Genomic DNA, 24628 nt, shown 5'->3' with positions numbered 1-24628 from the left:
TGCCTACAGACCACAAAAGTCTCTCTTCATTTCACAGTTGTGGTAATGTGAGGCAGCTATGCATAGTGAGGAGGGATTCTGCTAATTGTTTCAGTCCCCTCCGTGCTTCCTTCCACTCTAGCTGGCAGACACAAGGTTACATCTGGTTTTTCTGGCATTTGTATTTGCTATTTTTGTTTAAATTCTCCCAGGTATCACTTTCAGTTCCTGCCTAGAGTAGAAAGAGACTAGGTTTCCTAAGAGTATGGTAGAAATTGCTCTACCTCATTCTGCCTTGCTTGCTGCTGCACTCTAAGGTTCCCTTCTAGGATGGGTGAGGTGAGTGTGCAAATGCAGCATTAGTTAATATAACCCCACCCTGTTCTTCCCAGTAGGGACTTGCACTCCAGAGTATATACCCAAAGACTCAAAATACCCATCTATGCTGAAAGAAAAGGAGGACTTGTGGCACCTTAGAGACTAACCAATTAATTTGAGCATAACCTTTCATGAGCTACAGCTCACTTCATGAATGTATCCGATGAAGTGAGCTATAGCTCACGAAAGCTTATGCTCAAATAAATTGGTTAGTCTCTAAGGTGCCACAAATCCTGCTTTTCCTTTTGCGGATACAGACTAACACGGCTGCTACTCTGAAACCTGTCATCTATGCTGAGATGTTGCAGGTGCTGACCACAAAGGAGCCTCTTTCAGCAGCATCAGAGGATGTCTTGTTCTTCCACCATGGAAAAATTAACCAATCAAAGTTTGGAAAATCATTTGTCATATTCCCTTTAGTTTTGTTGTGGGACTCTGTCACCCAGACTGAACTGTCATCTCCATGTTGTCTCAGGCTTTACTCTGTCAGTCATTGGGATTTATTTGGGTTCATCAGGGGGTTGCGTGTGGTAGGTTTTCTTCGTGGGCACACTTCCTTTCTCCCATATGGAGATCAGGATAGGGGCTTCCTTTTGAAATAATACCAGTTATTGTTCTGTGGATTGGCCGACAAAGAGCACTGTGAGTGGACTAGGTGAGTTCCTTATTCTTGAGTCACTTAATAGGAGCACCTACATACCACTGTTCTTATAAAGAAGTTGAGACCAAGTCTCCTGAAACATCACTGAATTATCACTTCTTGGTGTTCTGTTTCAACTGCTCACTAGAACTGAGGAACTGCATCCGATGAAGTGAGCTGTAGCTCACGAAAGCTTATGCTCAAATAAATTGGTTAGTCTCTAAGGTGCCACAAGTACTCCTTTTCTTTTTACTAGAACTGAAGTGACTGCTGAAGCTTCACCTGCTGTTTTGTGACCCTGGTGTGACTTGAGGTTCAAAGCTAACTAAGACTGTGGGTCAAATTCAGCTTTGTTCCACTGTTGTAAATCTGGAGTAATTTCACTGAGGTGAGTGGAGGCATTTTAGATTTACATTGATGTAAATAAGAGTGCAATTTTATCCCTGGCCTCCTTTTCTAGCTCTTCCTTTACCTTTAGGAATAATCAGAAAGAAAAACGTCCTTCACAGAGATCAAGGAAGCTCCATCATATGAGATATTAAATAAAAGAGAGATCAGACAAAGTACTAGAACAAAGGTATCAAAGTTATTTGGAGGAGAGGGTCGAATTCTATTTAGTTATGGTCTGAGAGCTGGAGTTTACACTGAGGTCTGTGTATTACCCCCTGATGTCAGTAGGAGATTTGCACAGAGAGCAAGAGGAGAATATGGCCTTTATGTAGTAGCTCAACATTATTTGTTCAGTGCTTTATTATTGCATTCATCATTCATTGAGAAAATCTGCCCCCCTTTAGGCCTGTTGTTTCTGCCTTTTGTTTCTCTTGCTTCCTCATCCTCCTTTCACAGTGTCTGGCCGACTTCCCTATCTTTGTGAGTCTCTTCTGTTCCTTCCCTAAAAAGAAAAGGAGTACTTGTGGCACCTTAGAGACTAACCAATTTATTTGAGCATGAGCTTTCGTGAGCTACAGCTCACTTCGTGTTTCATTCCTAGCTGCGAAACCATTGAAGTTCAGGTTTCAGAGTAGCAGCCGTGTTAGTCTGTATTCGCAAGAAGAAAAGGAGGACTTGTGGCACCTTAGAAACTAACAAATTTATTTGAACATAAGCTTTCATGAGCTACAGCTGTAGCCACAAGTTCAATCACTCCCCATGCCCCCGTTCTGTCCACGACAATGATCAGTGATTAAATAGTTAATCTTGACATCAAAGTGTCATAACTGGGCTTTAAAGTTGACAGTCCAATCAGATTAATAGGGAAGATGGAAGTTTACTCCTCAAAGTCACTGTTTCAGGCTGTCTGCAGACTTGGGCAGATGCTGCATCAGTTACATTTGGTTTGCTTTGGAGTGTTATTGCAGACATGAGGACTAGAAACTTGCTCTTTTTTTTAAATGAAAGCTTAGTTATTAGAAACTCTGATAAAGACATGTGGACCATATAAATGCATTATGTGACCCAATGCCCAGTCAACCTGTGGAACTCATTGCCAGGGGATGCTGCAAAAGCCAAAAGTATAACTGGGTTCAAAAAATAATTGGATAAGTTCATGGCAGATAGGTCTATCAGTATCTATTAGCCAAGCTGGTCAGGGACCCAAACCCATGTTCTGAGTGTCCCTAAACCTCTGCCTGCTAGAAGCTGTGATTGAATGACAGCAGATGTATTACTCAGTAAATTACCCTATTCTCTTCACTCCCTCTGAAGCATCTGACACCAGCTGCTGTCGGAAGACAGGATATTGGGCTAGATGGACCATTAGTCTGACCCAGTATGGCCATTCTTATGTTCTTAATCCTGACTGCAGGCCATCAGTTTGACATCCCCGTATTACCGAATATAGTATGAGAAACAAATTTGACTGTTCCCTGTGGTAGATGGACATGGGGACTTAATAACTGTTTTTCACCTCAGTTTTCAAAGATTTTATCATTTCCAGTTTTCCACCCTCATCAGAATAGCAGGAATCTAAGCACTGTCTTCCGCTTATCCTCTTTGGTACCAAAAATAAGAAATCAGTATGTCCAGAGTTGGGGATCTTAATTCAAAGACTAATGTGAGTGACACATAAAATGTTTGCTGTTGATTTGAATGGAATGCCAGGGAACCAGACATAGGAATCACTACATTGCATTCATGTTATATGTCTCTACAGGACCTGAAAGGGGTTAATCATAGCTCTATGAATTCTGGGCATAAAAAGGACAAAGGCCTGGTAAGAATCTACAGAGGTGGAACTACTGAACAACAGTGCACACAGAACTTGTCTGGTTCCTTTCAGATTCTCCTGGGCAAGATTCAGAAAGATCATACTCAAGATGTTTCCTATCCTGAACTGGTTGTGTGCATATCGAGTCAGAGAATGGTTCCTGAACGATATACATGCTGGCCTAAGTGTGGGGATGGTGCAGATTCCACAAGGTAAGCAAAGAAAAATATTCTTGCGTGTCTTCCCCGTTCCATCTTTTTCCTTTTATTCATACCTCATTTTTCCTCCACTCTCCCTAGGCTGATCAGAAGTTTATTCTCCAGTCATGTAGGGTCCTAAAGTGGATAGAGTTTGTATATGCGTGCTTTTGTGTACATGCAAAATATTTTTGTGTGTGCCTGTTTTTCAGGTATGCATCTTGCATATATGCACACATTGATGTGGATATCCATGTGTATGCGCACTTGCAGGATTAGTTTTGGGGGATGAATTTGAAAGTAGCTTTTTCAGCTCACATGTGTATGCTTGTGTACATTTGCATATGCTTACCCTAGTATGGAAGCACTGCTCATTGTTCCATAGTTAAGTTTGTGTTTACTTGTTTGTTTGTTTATTTGCTTAAAGTAGGGATTCAACCACTTTGTTATGAATGAAGAACACAATGTATTCTCCCCAAAGTTACAGCATTTACTCTTTGATTACAGAATACATTTTCTGAGAATTTACAATTAATGAGCTGAGATAAAATTTCTTAAACAATGGATGCTGTGAGAGGAGAAAAAAACTAATTTGTCTCTAAAATTTACTTTAATCTAATTTGGGATCACAAACACTAAAATGCCTTAATAAAAATCATATGGTTATTGCATGGTTTAAATACAGGGCAGAATTAAGATTGTTTGAATGCCCTGACTGTTTGTTTCCATTCCTTGACATGTTTGTATTTTTTTAAAGTTTGACGTGAACTCTGAATTTCCAGGATTTATAATGCTTAGTTCTGGAATAATGGTAACATCCCTGTAATGTATTTTACCCCTAAATTACTGATACATACTTTCAGTCTTTACCGCCATCTTAACATAGTTTTTATTGGGGAATATACAATGGGCTTCAAGTTGACATCAAATTTCCTTAACTGAATTTATAGCCTGCTATGTACAGGAAGGTAAACATCTGCATACATATGTTTGTACTTGTACTCAGCATTTACTCTTATGCACAATATTAGACATACACAGAGAGGCACACATGTGCTCTCAAACAAATATGCATACACACATGTACGCCTTCTAAGATTCAGTATTTTATTAGGTTTCAGAGTAGCAGCCGTGTTAGTCTGTATCCGCAAAAGGAAAAGGAGGACTTGTGGTACTTTAGAGACTAACAAATTTATTTGAGCATAAGCTTTTGTGAGCTACAGCTCAGCTGTAAGCTCACGAAAGCTTATGCTCAAATAAATTTGTTAGTCTCTAAGGTACCACAGCAAATTTATTTGAGCATAAGCTTTCGTGAGCTACAGCTCAGCTGTAAGCTCACGAAAGCTTATGCTCAAATAAATTTGTTAGTCTCTAAGGTGCCACAAGTCCTCCTTTTCTTTTTGAGTATTTTATTAGTATTCTTTGTGACAATGAGGTTTACAGCTCAGCTACAGGTTCCAGTAATGTTGATCAGGACCCTCTAGGACCTTTCTGGATGACCTATCTCCAACTTCTGGAGGTAAAACTGAAAGGAGACCTATATAGAAGATGGTATGTTGAGTCAGAAACTTGAATCTGTTAGAATCCTGATAGAATCCACCACATGGTTCAGTTCCTGGGTCATATGTAAAACCAGAAGGGACTTATTTTCCAGTTATATTCGGATATGTCTCAGATACCATGAGAACAACTGAGCTTTCAAGATTTCCGTCCATTGGGCCTAAAATCTCAAAAAACAATGCTCAGACTTCACTGTTAGTCATTCTGAAACGGAACCTGTCCCTAAGCCCTGATCTAGCCTCAAACCCAGTCCTCATTTTAAATCTAATCCCAAGCTGTATCTGAACACCACCTCCATGCCCACCAATAATTTACTAAATGAATTACAAAGAGAATTTGGTAGTCACCTGCTTTTGCTGAACTGCTTGCTTCAAGTGAGCAGGAACAAAACATCAGACTGCTGTGAATCATATTTTTCATACTTTTTAGTGCAATTTAATTGGTCAGATATATAAAACTTTTAAAAAAGAAAAGGAGTACTTGTGGCACCTTAGAGACTAACCAATTTATTTGAGCGTAAGCTTTCATGAGCTACAGCTCACTTCATCGGATGCATACTGTGGAAAGTACAGAAGATCTTTTTATACACACAAACCATGAAAAAATGGGTGTCTACCACTACAAAAGGTTTTCTCTCCCCCCCCCCCACTCTCCTGCTGGTAATAGCTTATCTAAAGTGATCACTCTCCTTACAATGTGTATGATAATCAAGTTGGGCCATTTTCTTTTCTTTTTGCTAATACAGACTAACACGGCTGTTACTCTGAAACCTGTCATAAAACTTTTAGCATCTGATCATCGTTAGGTGACCTAAGTGAAATGAGTTTGTGGTTCTAAGTCCAGTTTCTAGTTAACAGGGGCCCATGTCACAAAACAACCACGAGGTTTGACACTAACTGGCCCCATAGTTGTCAGTCTCAATTCTTGCCTTCTCGGCAGAATGGATTATGGGGGCTGAACTGTCCTGTCACCTGTGGAGGTGGCTTCTCCAGACACAGATGGAGATAGTACTGGGTCACTATGAGGGAACCTTGCTTTGCTGCTTGTGCTGTGCCTGTTCTGTCAATCAATACGGAGCTTCGTTCTTCAAGGCTGCCAGGCAGGCACTTTTTCACAAGCAGAGTTTCACTTCAAAAATAAAAGTAGAAGATAAAATCTTGCCAGGTACACTTTGCTTTTAGAAATGTATGTTTCTCCTCCAGGACTGTCAGGAGTTTTGTTAACGAGGTTACCACTACCAGTTGTCAATGGCTTCTATTCTGCATTCTGCTGCTCATTAACATATGTCATATTCGGGACTTCGCACCATATCTCCATTGGTAAGTTTTACTCTGCTCTGTGAATTGGGTCTCCAGGACTTATGGGGTCATGTGCAGAGTTGTCATTAAAGGGTGTGGGAGGTGCCTATATCTATCTTTGTCTCATCTATTTGATCTTACTTGGTAGCATGGTCTTGGAGTGAGCATCCTCACTCCTAGTCACCTGCTTGGGTTCGGTTCCAGTTCTGTAACTGTCTTGTTGTATGATCCTGAGGAAATCACTTAGGACTCAACTGTGGACTACCTTGTATGCCCGCACAAGGGAGTAAGGTGTCCACTTACTTCCTTGCATGGACTATCCACATCACAAGTACCAGCACAGAGGAGAGAGCCAGAATGCCATGGAAGAGTAATCAGCACCAGACACAGCAGGGCTTGCGCAGAATACTCTTCCTTCCTTCTCTCCCCCACCATCCCCGAGAGCAAGAGGGGAACCAGACTGAGAGTCACAATTTGGCTTCTGGTCTTCTCGTGGGGGTCACACAGCTGCTTGCCACCATCACATCCTTAATGGTTCTGCACTCTTCCAATTATATATTCACAATACATACAAACACATGAGAAAGAGAGAAATTTGTACAAAGAGATCAACAAACAAATGGACTGGAGACATAAATCTGTGAACAGAGTCCTGGCAATTTATTTTTTGGCAATGGTTCTGATCCTAAACCTCCTCCTTTGTTTTCCCTTCCTTTCAGGTGAAAAGGTTGGCCACTGTATCACAATAAGTGGGTATAGGGTGCCCTCTAGTCTTTGAGCCAGAGCTACACTTCCTTCTTCAGCTAACTTCTTTCACATTCACTTTTCAGTCTATTTGACAGTGGGGTAAAAGCTTGTTTAGAGTTTGTATTGAAATAATCTTTGGTCATGCATCTGAACAACTTGATAGTTCATGTTTGTGAGGTTGTAGATGTAATCTGCTTTTGAATGATATATCAGGAATTTCATATACTTGGGAGGGAGGTGTGTGAGAATCAGTGTTTCAGACATCATTTTATATAGCTATTAAGAAGTGTGTGTGAATGTATATACACACACACAAACAAACAAACACACACAGATGGTGAAAATAGACCTTCTAGTGCATGGGTGGGGGTGAAAAATGGACTTGTGGTTGCAGGGAATCACACAACCTTCTTCTCTGTTCTCTGCTTCTGTTGGTCCCAGGTTCATTCAGCATTCTGAATGCAATGGTGGCAGATGTTCTGAAGACTCTGAATTTCAGCCCTATATTGACTGCTAATGGAACCTTTGCCAATTTCTCAGATGCAAATTATATGAAAAGTTACATGGAAGCCTTGACACTTACTGCATCAACGACATTTCTGACTGGGATCATCCAGGTAGAAGTTGCATTCCTTTTAGCTCCCGATGGATGTGGCCTTGATGGACATTGTACAAACCAGGGAACTAGAACTACCAAGAGGTTAAACTTTCCCAGCACACACGTTTGAATATATATTTTTTGCAGTGCATTGAACACAGGGCTCTAGATCTTTTTCCTCTTAGGATTTCCGACCAAGATATGTTAAAGTGCCTCTACCCCTTGACCCACACATTCAATTCATTTTCAAATCCTGGTACATCCTCCTCCATAATATTTCCTGAATCAGAATTTTTTTCTGTCCACACAAGAACTGCTGGAAGCTGAGAGTGGACAACAGGGGATGGATCACTCAGTGATTGCCTGTTCTGTTCAGTCCCTCCAAAACACCTGTACACACGCCCCAGTTCAATCTCTTCACTGGTTCTCCATTTTCTACTGCATCAAATTTCAGCTTTTGACTCCACCTTTAAGACTCTTTATTGCTCTGCCTCGCCCCACTTGTCAGTTCTTGTCTCTTGCCAGTGATGCCTGGTAGTTTTGGTAATTTATCTGTGGATTTCCATGCTTTCAAATATTTGGGTTTCTTGTAAGTTTTAACCTTAAATCTGAATGTCTTTCCTTTTCTAGTAGATTTTTCTCTTAACTGCCATGTTCTTATAAGGATTTACCCTTACATGTACTGATTTCTATACCAACTCTTAATTTCTCTTTAACATTGTTTTTTGTCTTGGAATTATTTTTAATCCATCCGATCAAAAGTGGAGGCCAGAGAATCTCCTTGTGTGATACTGGATAGTTAGAGTTAAATGCTTTGCATTTGGCAGCCTGATTCTCCACTGCTTGCACTTTTATGTAGTCATTTTTACCTGTACAAAGTGGATGAAAAATGCTATCAAGCTGCTTTAGTAGTGTTTTACTCATTGTGCAAAACGGATGCAACAGGTACAAATGAGTTCACCTGGTGTAAAGCAGTGGAGAATCAGGCCTTTGGTGTATAAAGGACAAGGAGGGTGTTGGAGAGTTAAGGATTAGGTTCCAAAGTAGCTGATCACTTAGTGTCAGGCTCAGTCCCCTTTGTGCCACCACTTCTCATTCCTCTCTTGCTTTCCTTTCAGTTGCTTTTAGGCTGCTTCTGCTTGGGGTTTGTCACAACCTATCTGCCAAAGACCCTCATTGATTCTTACCTCACTGCAGCAGCGCTGCATGTCATCGTATCCCAGTTCTCCTTCATCTTCGGGATTGTGATCAACTTCCATATGGGCCCCCTGGCCATTTTCTACGTGAGTAAACCAGACACTTGGTTCAGAGACGTGCCTGCCCCTTGGAGGGGAAGGGAATGAACAGCTTCAGAAATTAAGATAATTTCAGTATAAGCACATTGCTAGGGGAGAAATTAGGCAAGTCTCAACCGTAGCTACGTTCACTCTTCGTAGGTGGGTGTACTATACAGTGTATGCAGATTTTCTGGATGCTAGGAGGAGAGAGGGGCTGGAGAGGGTTCTCTACTCACTTTAGAAAATACAATGAGAAGTACAAAGCCATATCTGTGCTGTTATTTTCTGTATTGCTCTCTATAGAAAACATATTTTTAAAATCTTGCTGTGTTCTTAGTAGCTGTCTCCCTCTTCCCATTAAAGATACTTTTGTCACAGAAGGGCCTACTAGTTGAAATACAAGGGCATCCTTTGTCATCCTTTACAGAGTGTGAAATGCCAGCTCATATAAAAAACGCTGTAATATCCCCTTCTCATCCTCTCTATGATGTTTCCCATTCAGAACCTGTTTCAGTATTGCGTGGCTCTCCCAAAGGCTAATGCCACCAGTATATTGCTATTTTTGGTTGGCCTAGTCATGCTGAGGATCAGCAATTGTATCAAGATAACTTACAAGCACAGTCCTGTTGCATTCCCTATGGAACTTCTCCTGGTAAGTCTTCTCCATATGTCCACTATGATAACTAAAATTAACAGAAACCAGCAAAGTCTCACTATATGAGAGGTAGCTTGGTCTTGTGGTTAGAGCACAGGGCTGTGAACCAGGAGCTCCCGAGTCCCATTATCTGCTCTGCCACGGATTTGCAGAGTGGCTTTGGACAATTACTAAATCTCTGCATCCCTGCCTCCTGAGGATGCTGTGAGGAGTAACTAATGTCTGTAAAGTGCTGTATAAATGCAAAGTATTATTCAGAAATTGGCGCAAATCAAAACACCAGGTCTCCCGTCTTGATCAGAGTTTGAACCTCTTATCTTTATTTATTGTGAGCAAAATTAGAACCTTGCATCCAAACACTCACTGGGGTTTCTAAATCCGGGTCTGAGTCTGAACCTTCCCAGATGTTGGGGATGTTCAGACTCATTCTATTTTAGAGACAGGTTCCAGCTGTGGATTCAGATTTTGTTGGTGTCATCTTTCGTTTACTTTTTCTCCTTCTCTTTTTCTTCTCCTGCGTCTTTTTTTTTAATGATCAAAAATATTAAATGTAAAAATAGTTTAAAAAAGGCTGAAAGGAAAACTCTGACCATTTTGCTCAGCCAGAAGTCTGAAAGTTCAGCGGGTCAGAGGTACTTTTCCCCAGGAATAAGGTACTTAGAGTCCAACTGTGATTGATGTTAGCGGAAGTTGAGGTTACTCAGCACTTCGTAGAATAGGGCGCGTTTGTGACAATGGCCATGTCGGAATCCAAGATCGGAGATTGTAAACTGGTTTCTATCCTGCTTTGTTATTAATTTAACAACTGGAGAAAGAACACTTTAACTCTTTAGTGTTCAAAAATTGTCAAGTCAATAATAAAGTTAATTGTAATATCTCCTTATGTAGTGCCACATCATAATCATGGTCACCTGCAAGAAGTTCAGAAGTGCCAGTAGTTATGTATTTTATTGAAAAGAACATTTTACAGGTTATTTCAAGGTTCTCATATATTTCCACTTGCAGAAAGAATCTGTAGGTAGCTTCTGTAATTATTCTTGTGGAATTTTGAACATTCCATAGTTAAGTTATGATGGAATTTTGTAAGCAAGTGTTTAGCTTTCTCCTCATCTTCCATTATCACAAACTAGAAACTGCATTTATTTTGGTGTATTTCTTAAGGAAGTATTATATAACATGTATGAAAAGACAGTCTCTGCCCCCTTCCCCCCAGAATTTACTATCTATAATATAATTTTCCTGTTTTCCTTCCCAGATTATTACAATCACCATTATTGCTAACCATGTGCATCTGCATGCCGAATCCAGTATGCTTGCAGCCAAAATGGTTCCACACAGGTTGGTAATTTCCAGTTATGAATGAAAACGTACTCGAGAGAGAGAGAGAGATGGTCTGTATTCCTTGTTCCTAGATGTATGACTTTGCATTTGGCTTTATGAAAACATTTGGTTTGAATGGGCCCATCTTACCAAGTAATCCAAATTGTTCTGTATGTCTGCCCTTTCCTCACCATTATTTACCATCCACAAATTTAATTTTATTTATTTACATTTTAGATTAAATTTTATTTTAAATTGTAGAGAAAGGTTCTTGTTTGTGGGGGTTTTTTGTTTTCTTTTTCCAAATGTCTTTTTTTTTCCCTCCTGGTCATTTTTCTTTACATTGGGCTTGCCTTGCAATGGACTTAAAGTATTTTACAAACATTAATGAACTAAACCTCCCACTATCCCTGCAATTGAGATATTAAATATCCTTATTTTACAAGAGGTTATAGACCAGCAGTAGAAGCCAAGTGGAAAGTGCAGTGCAGGATATTTCTGAGAGGAGGGCTCTGGGTGAAACACATTCAGCAACGATCCTTATTGCTGCTGAAAATAGATGCAGTCTGTGCTCCCTTCATTGTGTGCTGCCGAAGGCAACATGTAGATAGGGGAGCCTAGATACACCCCAACTAGTAGCTCTCTCCCACCTCCCATAGGGCCATGAAATGCTACTCTGTGTGTTAGCCAGGTCTCTGCCTAGTGGTTAAGGTAATGCTTGGCATCCTGCCACACTCCTGTGGCTATGCTGGTTAGAAAGAGGCTACCTGCATGCTCTTTGATCCACCCTCCATCTGCTCCTCTCTTAAACAGTATTCTCCACAGATTACTGACTTACATTTACTGTGCACAGACCCATCAAGGGATTTTCATGAGATGGCAGTGATCACCCCAACAAGATTCAGAGCATCCCCTGAAGAGTTCTGAATGCCGTCGGCTGAGGTCCTGAACAGGGGAACTGTACGTAAGGCACAGAACAAGATTAAGACAATTTATTCTCTGCTGTTCCAGGTTTCTGCCTCCTACGCTGCCAGACTTATCAAATTTGAGCAGGATTGTAGCCCATGCCTTCTCCCTGGCTATTGTAAGCTACTTCCTTCTCATTTTCGTGGGAAAGAGGTACGCTTGTATTCACAACTACAACATCTCCAGCAACCAGGTGAGAGCACAACCTCACATGCTTCCTAGGCCAGCCAACCTGGACTTACTTGTCACTTACCAAAGCCACTAACTGTCTCGGAGTGTGGTGGGAGTCCTAGGGGCAGAGCAGAAATGCAGCCCAGTGGCTTTACAGCAACTCAGCTACCTTCCCAACAGGAGGAAGAGCACTGGAATCACAACTATCTGAAGCAGTGTACGAGCTGAGAAAGGCTAAAACAATGGGTGACTTCCAGCACCCTGCCTGAAACCAATCACATGCATACGGATGTTTGTTTGCCCCTGAAGAAAGATATGGGATATGGTAGAGGGGTTGGAGAGGCCAGGCTAAAACAGCTACTTCTTCTACAACCTGACCTCTGTATGTTCCTAATTGTGGGGTGCACCCCCCGCTTATGCCAATGAATTTTGGAACTTTTCTGGAATTTTTCAAAGTGCACAGCACCCAAACATTAATAGCCAAGGTTATAAAAGGGCTGAATAGCCTCATTTCCTTCCTTTCTGTAGCCACCTGTTGGTGCAAGGATCTTCTCTGTCTGGAGTGATGATATGGGAAGTCTTTGGCCTCAAACTCCATTATTTCTAGTGTACTCTGGTTAGTAACTAGCAAGCTTGCACCATTTCATATTTAGCTTCTTACAAAGGCATTGAGATTTTATTAGGATGGAACTAAGGCAGGTAGGAAGTCAGCATGACTTCTTGTAGCCTTCGGGGATGACTACAAAGGGCATGTCATTTGCACCCAGCATTTGCATAGGTACATTATGCTGTGCATGTTAACTGGGGTGTCATATCATTCAGGGGGCTAGAGTTCACTCTCAAAGGACTCTTTTAGAAGAAGGAACTGAAGTTGTTGAGGTCAGTGCTTCAGGTGTGAACATGTGGTACAATGAAAGGGAGCGCCCTAGCCCTGCTTTTCAAAACATCCCCAAAGCCAAGCAGTACAGGTGGGCATCCAATAAACGGGAGCAGACAGTAATATCACTCTTGAAAAAAACCACAGTTACTATAAGTAAGTAAGTTTTGGGGTTGTGTGTTTTTGTTTTGTCTGTGCTTTATAGGAGCTCATGGCTATAGGGCTATGCAATATCTTCAGTTCATTTTTCAAAAGCTTTGCCATCAGCTGTGCTATTTCGGGGACTGTCATTCAGGAGAAGACAGGTGGAAAAACACAGGTGAGTTGGGTTGGTTTTATGAGCTGCGATACCTGATCAGGAGGTCAAGCTTCCAGACCCTCCTCTAGGATCAATATAATTCCACTAGAGCCCTGGTTTTCATCCAAGCAATTTACAGACTTCTGTAAACACCACTTTTCACAATTCTGCCTGTGCAACGTTAATTCCGTCCCCTTATGCTTCTGCATTAACATGCAGTCTTTAATTACATGATCACAGACTGCTAGTTTTGTAGTATCTGGAGCAGAACACGATGGGTCATCTACTGTTGCTGCAACTCCTGTGCTAGGGCGTAATAGTGGTGATCTTGCAATCAGAAGCACACAGTTTCCTTTGCCCCTTTCCTTACTTGAAGGCGGTCTCAAATCCCCCTGCGTATACTGTTTGTGGGCAAATGGTCCTTCAGCTGAAAAGAAGAGTGTATCTGAGTGACATACAACGTCACCAGACTCTTTCAGAATCCTCTGAGTGGGATTAGGCCAATGGGTTGAACCACACAGTGAAAGCTGGCGCTTTAGAGCTGGAGGGTTGGACAAAGCAAGAGTACTTTTGCAGTACTATTTCCCGCTGTAATGTGAAATCCTGCATTAGTTTCTTCCCTCAATAAGATGCGTGGCTGGTGGCCATACAGCCTTCGATATCTGAGGAGCTCAGCAGGGGAGCAACACATGGTCAGGTCGGGAATGCATCTCTAACACAATATCTCTGTTCAGTTTGCAGCACTAATTGGAGCATCCATAATGCTAGTGGTAGTGATGAAAGTAGGACACTTTTTCCTGGCTCTGCCTAATGTAAGTGAATTTGAAACAGGATGTAAGTAGGCTGCTCCCATAACTAAGCATAATACAGAAGTCTTCCAGAATGCATTAGGGATTACACAACAGTTAACGGTTTCTAGGGATGGGACCAAACCAGAGTCACAGATTCAAACGCCCCTAAACTTTATGGGGCTGAAAATCCAGATAGAAAATTTTGCATCTGAGGCCCATTTCTGGTTGTTTAGAAAGAGCTTGGTCTCATGGGCTGGAGCATAAATGAAACGTCATAGCCAGAATCCATCATTTAGAAATAAAGGTTTTGCTTATTATCTTAATCCCCTATCTTGCAAACTCTTACACTGAGTAGTCCCATTGAAGTCAACAGGGCTATACGCTTCCATGAAGTACTCTTAGACACAAATGTGTACGTGTTTGTAGGATTGGTGCCTCAGAGACTTCACTAAAGGACACAAAACCCTCCAACTGGAATTTGGTTTTAGTATGTGTGATACCAGCTTGGACTTTGAGATTTATTCCAAAACCAAATGGTCTCCTAAACTGCCTGCCCCAGATCTTTCATTGCCCTATGAGACTCTAATAAAATACTGTTTTTTCAGGGACCCATATTTCCATTCATCTCTTAATATTTCCTCTGGCTCTCCCATTCTTTGGAAAGTTTTACTTAGGGAACTGCTGAGACCGAGCATTATTTTCCAATGTCCCCTGGCCTCTCTGTAAGGCCATGTCTACACTAACACTTATGTCAGCAAAACTTTTGTCGCTCAGGGGTGTGAAAAAAACACACCCCTGCACGACATAAATGTTGCCAGGATAAGCGCTCGTGTGCACAGTGTTATGTCGGCGGGAGATGCTCTCCCACCAACATAACTACCGCCACTCGTTGAGCTGGTTTTATGATGTCGACAGGAGAGCGCTCTCCCGTCTGCATAACGCAGCTACGTGCGTGCTTTTACAGCAGCGCAGCTGTATCAGCTTGTAAGTGTAGACATGGCCTAAGATAGGAAGACCAAGCCCTTTCCCAGAACTAGCTAACAAATTGGATGTTACCCACCCCCAATTCTCTTGTCTGCATTAGGAAAAAGGGGTGTTTTTGACAAATGGTGTCAGACAGCTTCCCCTGTCTGGCTACGTGTTGTCCGGGCTAGCTAAAAGCATTCCTTATCGAAGCAGTATTTTTGTGGTGGCGATGTGGCCCCCCCTTAGTGTTTCAGGAGGCAAAAGCATATTTGCGGTGGTTTATTGAAGAGCACTGCAGCGGAAGTTAACACATATTTCAACAGACGATGCAATTATATTTGCAGACATTCCTGTGAAATTAGACAAGAGATTATATACAAATTTAATATGGGTTTACAGATCAGAAGAAAATTGTTAGTCATATGTATACATGGTAATTACTGAAATGTAGGTATTTTAACACCTTAACTTAGCAGTTTATCTAGCCATGGTCTATGTATCCATTTCATAGCATGTTTAGAGTCCCATAACGAATTAACAGGAGAATAAATGCTATTTTTCTCTGACTCCCATAGGCTGTACTAGCTGCGATTGTAATGGTCAACATGTTCCCATTTCTTGAAAAATTTATGGACGTCCCCACCCTGTGGAGACAGGATAAGTATCATTTTGTAAGTGGGAAAGACTCACACAGGGATTTGGAGCAGGGGTGTGTGTATGCTTTCAGGGAAGGATGCAGAGCAAACAATTCAGGTGCTCTTGGAGAGATGGTCCTCTGCTGCACAGAGGAAGCTGAATTACTGAAAGGGGCTGTTTGATGCAGCGAAATAGTTTTACAAATTAACTTGCAATTATTTCAATATAGGCAGAATTGCTTATGGCCTCAAAATGTTAGGGGAGGCAAACTGTTCAGGTACCATGTGGGTGACTTCAGGCTGGAAGAGTTGGATGTTTGCAGGGAAACAATTCTCACCTGCACCCAAGCCAGCCCACGCCCTCTTTCACCTATAGATTACTTTGTATCCTGTTTTTTTAAAAAGAACAAATATATTTAAGAAAGTTTCTCCCAAAATAAAATATATGCAATGAAAAAATCAACAAAATTATCTCCACATATGTTTGAAGTAGACAAATGTTGAATGCTGAGATCCCACAGTGATGAGCATTGTATACACACCTAACTGATAAAAAGATAAACTAAATGTGATACCTCATTCAGTGTTCTGCGTGTTAAGGAAAGGAAATTTACCTGAGGAGGTTTGCTTCCAGATCATATATTCTGTTTTTAATGCTCTCAGCCTGTGCTGTGGTTTTGGTAGCTGGGACAAAAGAGGCCCATAACTTTAGTAGCCTGTTTATAAACACTATAAAACTTGACTCACCTACTCCTTGGCAAGGCTTATAGCTGGAAACAAGATTTTCTAAAATTCTATGAACCTAGAACATTTCCAGCTGAACTAAAACAGCTTATTAAAACATACATGTATTAAAAAATACATTAGCTGAACTGTAATTTATTCAAACACATATTGGTGTAAAAGCAGCCTGTAACCTATAGCCAACCTCTCCCTTTAAATGCAGGTTCTGCTTTTAAAAAGCGTTAGCCAAGTAGATTCACACTGTAGGCAGAAGTGTGCTCTTGGTGACTGAACTACTGAACCTATAAGAAGCAGTGTCCATTGGAGCCATGATGTCTTCCCACCGTTTGTGGACCCACATCCCCTCTCCCCTCATGCAGGAGTCTGAGCTCAGAGGAGCATGACCCCAATTGCCATTTGATACCTTCACATCACTGAAACCCTGTTAAGGAGGCTTGAGATTCCGACTGAGCATCAGCTTTTCATTCTCCTCAGATTGTGGAGACTTTGGTGTCAACCTCGGTCAATGCTCCCTTTGATCACTAGAAAGGATGGAGCATCTGGGTCATTTGTGCCTCCATTTCCAACGAGAGTAGTTGTGTTTTCTTCAGTTGACCACAGCAGGGTTCTTTCTCCTGTTACTCCACTCCAGGATTTAGCACATGAGCTCCTTCTGGGAGAGACTGGGTCTTGGTACCCAGGGATTCAGTACAGTTTCTCTGCCATTGGGGATGGCGCTCCAGACCTATGTTGGGAATTCTCAGCACCCTGTCTCAGTCAGGCCTTCTTATCCTTATAGTCCTCTTGGTGTAGGGTACAATTATGTATGCAAACTTGGATCCCCTTGCAGTTACACATAACACTTTCCCTAGTGTATTATGGGCTTTGGATTCTGCATCCTCAAATGTATGGTGCCTGTATATTTGGTGGAGTAGGGGGGTAAATCTATCAGCATTTGTAGCTTGAGTCTGTGGTGGAGGTTCTGAAGCCCTGTGCTCTGATCCCTGTCTGTCACCACTTCCAGGCTAGAAATGTTCCAGGAGTGAAGTTGAGACACTTCACCTATGCTACCATTTCTAACCTCTACTTTCGTACAGCAACCAAATGAGCTGCAGTGAGAAGCCAGCCAGAGATGCCATGTGGTAGGACCAGCAGAAGCCAAAGCAGGGACCTTTTGGCCTTTGGACAGTCCAATCAAAACTGTAGAATGTTTTCTGACTTTCTCTGCCCTATGGCTGATTGGGTATTTGCTCCAGCCCTCCACTTCCTTCTCACAGTATCTTCACCTCAGCTTCCCTTCACACCTTTTCCCCTGCCCTGTCCCATTCTCCTTCTTTCCATTTAGCTGATCCCCTCCTAAGTAAACCCACCAAATCTCCCTTCTCAAAAATGTTGCAGAACTAACATGATGTTTGCAGCCATCACACAGTTCATTCTGCTTGTGTTTGTGTAGTCCTTAGCACCGTGGGCTCCTGGGCCATCACTGGGGCTCACACGGGCTGTTGTAATACAAATAATATAATAATAAATCTAGCTTGATGGTGCTGCCCAGAACAGTTCAACTGAAAAGTCATTAGGGCCTTTCTGAGGTTTACAGTAGCTCTGCACAAGAGAAGTCGTCCCAAGTACATTCATCAGTACAGGACACAGCTGAATTATTGGTTTGACTCAGTGAAAGCTGCTGTCTTTGGTGGCTGAGATGGAGCAGGTTACATGGGTGCATTGTTGGTGTGTTCTTGTTTGACCCTTTCAGCAGCTAATATTGTCCTCCCTGCCTCTTATTCAAAGGTTATTTGGATTGTGACTTTTGCAGCCGTTCTGTGTCTTGGTCTCGATATCGGCTTGGCCATCGCAATGGGATTCACCTTCTTCATCATCACTGTTAGGTCACACAGGTACTGGGTCATGTTACCCTCAGAGCAGGGCACTAAGTGTACCTAAAGTTGTTATTTTGGGAATAGCAGTATGTCACAGTCCAGTACAGAAGTGGTTTTGTGCTTGTGGGGTAAACCCTTCGGTCAAGGTTTTTCTCAGGTCTCATGATTTCCCATCTGCGCATGAACTGGTACATTTTGGGGAATTTAACCCCCTAGCCTAGCTGATGGACTATCCATTTGAGTCTCTGGAAAGGGTGCCTCTGTCATCTGACTGAAGACCATTTATTGTGATAACATCAGCCAGGAGAGTCAGTGAGCTGCTTGCTTTAATCACCTACCCTCTATACACAGTCTTCCATAACAATAAGGTGGTACACTGTGTCCTCATTCCAAGATTATCCCTAAAGTGGTCATTGATATTCACCTGACTCGGCCATCAACGTATCTTTCTTCTCACTAAATGCATTCACTGCCAGGGGAGATCAGCTTACTCAAGATCGACACCAAATGGACCCTTCTCTACTCTTGTAACAGAACAAAACTCTTCTGTAAAATCTCCCCGCCCCCTCCCCACCTCCAGTTATTTAAGGTTTACATTGAAAGACTTATGGGACAGATTATTTCTTCCTAGTGATTATCAAAGGACATTAAATTCTGTACAGAGACATGCTATGAGCTAGCAGGTATCCCAGTCCTTAAAAGTATCAGAAGACATTTATTGAGTCATACAGTTTAAAGCCAGAAGGGACCACCAGATCCTCAAGTCTGACCTTCTGTATATCACAGGCTACTAAATACCATCCAGCCACCCCCATACCAGGCTAACAACCAGAATTAGACCAAAGTATTACAGCCCTCAGTTGAATTGATCCAAGGTAGCTTCTAAGGCATTCCTTCAGAATGTCACAATTATGAAAATATTTCAAGTTGTGACATGGAATTTAGCTCATACTTCTGTGCAGCATCATTTTCGTGACCTAGCATTGACATCTAATGAGCACTTCGAGAAAGAGTTCCGGATAACTGTTCATTTAAATATCCTCCGCATTCATACCATGTTGGTGGTTTTTTACTGCTGGTGAATTTCTCAAAAGTGGGGGTGTGTACTGACAATACTCTAAAGAATGAGAAAAGTTACCAGGAAATGGATTCCTTTGAGTACAGTGTCACTACACACTGACACTAGCCACGATCTAGATCCTCCTTCCTCCCTTCTTTGGAGAATATATTGGATTTGGGAGAGGGAGAGACTACATGCCTTCTTACATACCCTTGCCTGGAGTGTTCCGTGGCTTGAAACAGAGCTTTCTAGACGGTTCAAGGTTTGATGTGAAGGGCACAGGTGCTTGGGTGTCCCCAATAAAGAAGATAGGGACAGGGACCAAAATATTGGGTGGGGCTAGTTTTTCCTCTCTACTCTAAGAAAACCTAATAAACATCTTATTTCAGAATGAAGATTGTGATGCTGGGCCAGATTCCAAACACAGATCTATACAGAAGTTTATCTGACTACAAAGCAGTAAGAGAACAAAACCTAATACTCAGTTCCTCTCTGTAATCCAGCTTCTTCACTTGGACACCTGGGAGTGATCCATCAGACTCAGTTAATTCACTTCAAGCCTTGAAAATCTGTAAGGATCTTTGAATATTGGCAGCGAAGAGTGATACAAATTGCCCAAGGATCAGGAGATCAGTCTGACTTGTCATTTTGGGAGCTCATTCAATCGATCCAGGCTCCCCCAGTAATGAAAGGCTTGCTCCCTGTCATTGCTGGAACTATATAGAATTTATTGCTGATCTGCTGTCCTTAGTCAGGTCTTGTCTATGCTAGGAAAATGACTCATTTTTCACAACAGATGTCAATAATGGCTGTGTCTGTACTAGAGTTTCTTAAAAATTCTCCCAGCAGTGGTAACAAGAGCAGGGCACTGATATTTTTACCATAATATTTTTGACCCTACTTTATGCAGGTCTGGATAATGCTGCAGTGGAACAGCAATGTCTACATTAGTTCTCCCCGTATTGCTGAACTCATGGAGCTGCAAAGGTGGAAGAACTTAAAAAAAAAGGTTTGGTGTAGACAAGGCATAGGGTATTTTCACTAATGAGTTTTGGAAACAATGTGGCTTGTCCTGGTCAGAGAAGACCCATTGTCAATGTCAACGGTGGATCATTTTTCTAGCATAGGCACAAACCTCAGAGACTCCGGTTTTGTCTTCCAGGCAGCGGAGATTGAAGGTGTGAAAATCTTCCAGTGTTGTTCCTCCATCTCCTTTGCAAATATGAGACACTTCAAAGGCTACTTGTTAGAGAAGGTAAACGCTACTTTTCCAATCACCATCAGCTTCTAACCTCCTCCAGTGGAAGCACACAACCCTCTCTGAGATACCGTCTGTCTTTTTCAGATGGATGTGAAAGCCGTGCCCCTCGATGAAAACGAAATGAGAGCTTTAATCTCCGTTAGTCTGTCTAGCACTGGAATGGAGAAAAAGGATTTTCAGTGTGCCTGTGTTTGTGATCCACCTGAGCCATTACCCAGGGTCAGCTCCCTTTTTTTTTCTTTTTTTTTTTTAATAAACAAACCCAGACTTTGTGACACTGAGAGCCATGTCACCAGCTTGCCTGAAGGCCATACCTAATTGCATATACATTTGCATATATTTGCAAACCAGAAATAAGCAGGCACAACCCTTCTCTTTGCTCTCAACCCTTATATTTGTTTATATCTTCCATGGCAGATGAATTGAGATTTTGCTTGTTGGTTGAATTGACCAGCAGTGGGAACCCAACATGTTCGCCTTCCTTTCTGGGGCTGAAAGAACTAACTTTGTCAGATGCCTCAACAGGGATTTGCTTTCCTTTTCCCACACAAGTCCAAGACTGTCTTTGGCTGCCTGCAGAATTCTAGCCACTCCTAGTGTGAGATACCCACAAATGCATGATCATTAAATACGTCAAATCCTACCAGTCACAATCTCCGTGATCAGAGGATTTCTCCTCTCCTTATTACGAACGCCTTCTGTACAGCCAGTCACACGCCCCATAATTGGAATTTGACAGTGTCATAGGTAAATGGATGGAAGAGGCTTCAGGGCAATATTCTTAATTCTCTAAACTATCTAATGCACTTCGTAAAAGATAACAAAGGCCCCTCATGCGGAAGGGGCATGAAGGGAAGCAGTTTTGGAAGGATGGGCGGGATTGAGTTTCTGAAGAAAGTCAGTGATCGCTTTGAACAGCCATCTTCTTCCAAAGTACCAAGCTGCAGAGGGTGAACCTTTCAGCTGCTTTTAACTCTTTTCCTAGTGCAAAAGCCAAACTTGGAGCTATTCAGTATTCCAAACTTAACTTTTTTTAAAAGGAATTGAGTTAAAATTATTGGCTGGGTGACCAACTATTGCTGAAAGGGCAGCTAGGCTTAGAAGGGGCAGGGGGTGGAGAGACCAAGGAACCATCACAAGAAAGGGTTGGGTTTAAAAATTAAATAACAAAAGCATATATTCAAACTATTAAGGAAAAAAATGATAACCACGTCTCTGTTTTCTCATCACTTTATCTTAGGAACTACTTTTCATAGGGGAAGAATATGGTACATAAAACCTGAAAAAACTGCTTCTGTTTTAAAAAATGGAATATTAAATTAGTGGCCCACTTTCCAATGGTAATAAGCAACTTCAAGGCGTGCAGGACTAAGCTAACACAGCACTTCCAGGGTAGCTGAAGGTACTCTGCTGACCACAACCAAGGCTTGCATCAATCTCCTTCTAATTTATGTACTGTTGTGGCTTAGTGCTATATTTAGCACAAGTTCAAAGGTATTTCTACCATGAGAGAGGAAAGATATCAAACGATTTACAATGCTGTCATAACTGCAACTGCAACCTTCTAGACACAATTCTCTTAACTGTCTTTACTCTCCACTTTTCCATTCTAGATACCCTATACTGAGAAACTGGTGAAGCGACTTCATAGGGATAATGAGTCTTCATCATCTTCCCTGAATTTGATACGTTGGTCAAAGTTTGAAAGCAAGCACAGTTCTGGGACTCTCCCAACAGGAATGTTGCAAACACAGCATGCTCAGTCCACAGCCATCAGGCTCAGGGCAGCAAGACCTGAGAGTGGAAAGAAGAAGGATGAAGGAGAGAGAACATGGCATTCTTCAGACCCTGGAGTAGATACTTCCACAACACTATTGTGCCAGGAAGCAACACAGTTGCGGTCCACAGAGTTTTCAACATATCCAGTCCACACTATTATTTTAGACTTCAGCATGGTGCAGTTTGTGGATTTGCAAGCTTCAGATTTACTGAGGCAGGCAAGTCACTTGAATGCATGTAAAAGCAGAAACTGAAGTTTGCCCAACATCAGATGCTTCCCATTACCCTAAAGTTACCTATTATATAAGCACCTGCCCTGTTACTATTGACTTTAATGGGAGCAAGACTGATCTTTGTATTTTCACAAATGTGTAATTTCGAAGATCCACATATATTCCCTGGCTATTTGTTTAAAGGTACACTGTAGATCTAAAAAACACATGCAGAAATGTTCTTACCTGACTCACTAATAATATCTGAGATTATGTCAACTCAGATGACTTTTTTAATCTTTCATTTATTTTTCCCCATTTCTGCTGTTTGTGTTTTGCCCTTCACACAGCAAACTGGGAGCTTTGGCATATTTCCGTAGTACTTCGTGCCGGTTGTTTTGGAACTTCAGTGCTTTGTACTTCGTTTCAGCCTCCAGGAGGAAATCCTGTCTGGGACACTCAGAGGGCTGGTTCTTGTTTCCAGAGTAGGAGAGGATAAACGCTCTCATTCCCTGAGATGTTTTATTTAAAAAGTTATTTAAAAAGTTCATTGCAAGTTAGCATGTTCTTACAGGAAGTCTTTGTCTCTAGCATACGTGAGCATTTTTTGGTTTGTCTGGACATTTAAGAGTTATTTTAGTCCTAGACAGGAAGGGTAGATAAAAAATGTCTGTTCTCTCTGTTGACATTGGTTTGTTATTGTTGTTCATTGCAGCCTTATCTACCTTTTTCTTTGGGACAGCTCTTTAGCGTCTTAGTCGTCAAGTGAGAACCCTGGCAGACCGTATCTGTAGAGAAAATGACTTGCCTGTAGCAGCAGTTCTCTGAAGATACCCTGTCACTGGGATTCTCACCCGGTCCCCCATCAATATTAAAGATGATCTTTTAAGGAGTTTCTCTACTTACACTTGACCTGGATTTTCAAAAGCAACTAATGATTTTAAGGGCCTCAATTTTGAGGTGCCCAACTTCAGCCACCTTAATCATAAAGGGACCTGATTTTCCAGGTATGCTGAGCACCTGCCCTGTAAAATCAGGTTCCTTTTGAAATTAAGTGTCTCAAGATGGGCACCCAAAACCAGGCACTCAAAATTAATGGTTATGTTTGAAAACGTAGGTCCTTATTTGCATTGTTTACTCTGGGGCATATTTTGCATGTGTGCACGCAGGTGTGTGGGCATTGAATCATTTCCAGTTGACTTAACATGGGAGCTCCACTTCCTGTACAACCAAAGCAACTGATCTGAATACTGGGAAGGCCAAATTTATATCCTGCAGGCTGTGGTACAGGATGTCCAATGTGGGGCCTGGCTCTTTGGAGCCAGAATTCTTTGAACTGTGAGAGTTCTGCTGGTCTTGCACTGACCTATAACCCCGGACTAAGTCTTCTAGAAGAACGGTATCTTCAGAAAAGCAGAGTTATAAGCAAAAGCTTTTTCCCCATTGCATGTCCTGCCTTCTGGTTCTATGGCCGTTCCTGCATAGATCATGAGAGTGTCACTAATATTAATATGGGATTCTCTCTACAGATGTTCCATATGTTTCAGAATCTTGGTATTTCGGTCCTGATAGCCAGCTGCCACCGTGAGTATAGTATGGGTAATGCTGTATTTAGCCACTTTTTGTAAGAAAAAGATACGTTTTTAAATCTCGGTGAAATGCTATAACTGTGCTCCTTCGTGTCTGCCCTGGTGGTTTTGGTTTTTTTTACAGTCTCTGTAATAGCAATCTTTGAGAAGAATGATTTCTTTGATGGCTGCGTCACCAAAGCCCGGTTCTTTCTAACCCTGCATGACGCTGTGCTGGCCGCTTTGGAACAGAATCAAAGGCCAGAGATTGTGGAACTCAGCACTGGAGACCCTGAACAGGAGTTAGATGAAGGGCTCACAGAGGAACAGAAGGTGTGGTACTCCGCTTAAATCTAGATGCCGCCGAGTGATCCTACAAGGATTTGAAGGTGTAAACATAGAAAGGCAGTTTGAGTTACGGGAATGAGTATGGGCATATGGTAGCCAGGGATTCCTGGGTTCTAATCCCAACTCTTATGTAGACTCCCTCTGTGATCTTGGGAAAGTTACTTAATCAATCTGTGCCTCAGTTTCCTCACCTGTAAAATGAGGGTAATAATACTGCCCTATGTTATTGCCTGTTGTATTA

At 41.9% G+C, this 24628-nt stretch overlaps 1 protein-coding gene across 1 annotated transcript in view; it reads left to right on the top strand.

Moving 5' to 3' along the window:
* The window catches only part of SLC26A8 (solute carrier family 26 member 8), a 31182-nt gene that overhangs the window by 3917 nt on the left and 2637 nt on the right, over positions 1-24628 (top strand). The window contains exons 3-19 of the mRNA XM_084611564.1: positions 3276-3415; positions 6163-6279; positions 7447-7622; positions 8722-8886; positions 9383-9532; positions 10791-10873; positions 11867-12014; positions 13075-13188; positions 13902-13979; positions 15500-15595; positions 18071-18177; positions 19609-19678; positions 20382-20474; positions 20565-20699; positions 22094-22477; positions 24001-24055; positions 24185-24372. Coding sequence (XP_084467690.1) covers positions 3276-3415; positions 6163-6279; positions 7447-7622; positions 8722-8886; positions 9383-9532; positions 10791-10873; positions 11867-12014; positions 13075-13188; positions 13902-13979; positions 15500-15595; positions 18071-18177; positions 19609-19678; positions 20382-20474; positions 20565-20699; positions 22094-22477; positions 24001-24055; positions 24185-24372 — 2299 coding nt within the window. The remainder of the gene's footprint in view (positions 1-3275; positions 3416-6162; positions 6280-7446; positions 7623-8721; positions 8887-9382; positions 9533-10790; positions 10874-11866; positions 12015-13074; positions 13189-13901; positions 13980-15499; positions 15596-18070; positions 18178-19608; positions 19679-20381; positions 20475-20564; positions 20700-22093; positions 22478-24000; positions 24056-24184; positions 24373-24628) is intronic.

Source organism: Lepidochelys olivacea, assembly GCF_965140295.1.
Source record: "Lepidochelys olivacea isolate rLepOli2 genome assembly, chromosome: 21".
NCBI classification, from domain to species: domain Eukaryota; kingdom Metazoa; phylum Chordata; order Testudines; family Cheloniidae; genus Lepidochelys; species Lepidochelys olivacea.
This window is presented reverse-complemented; position numbering and strand designations above follow the sequence as displayed.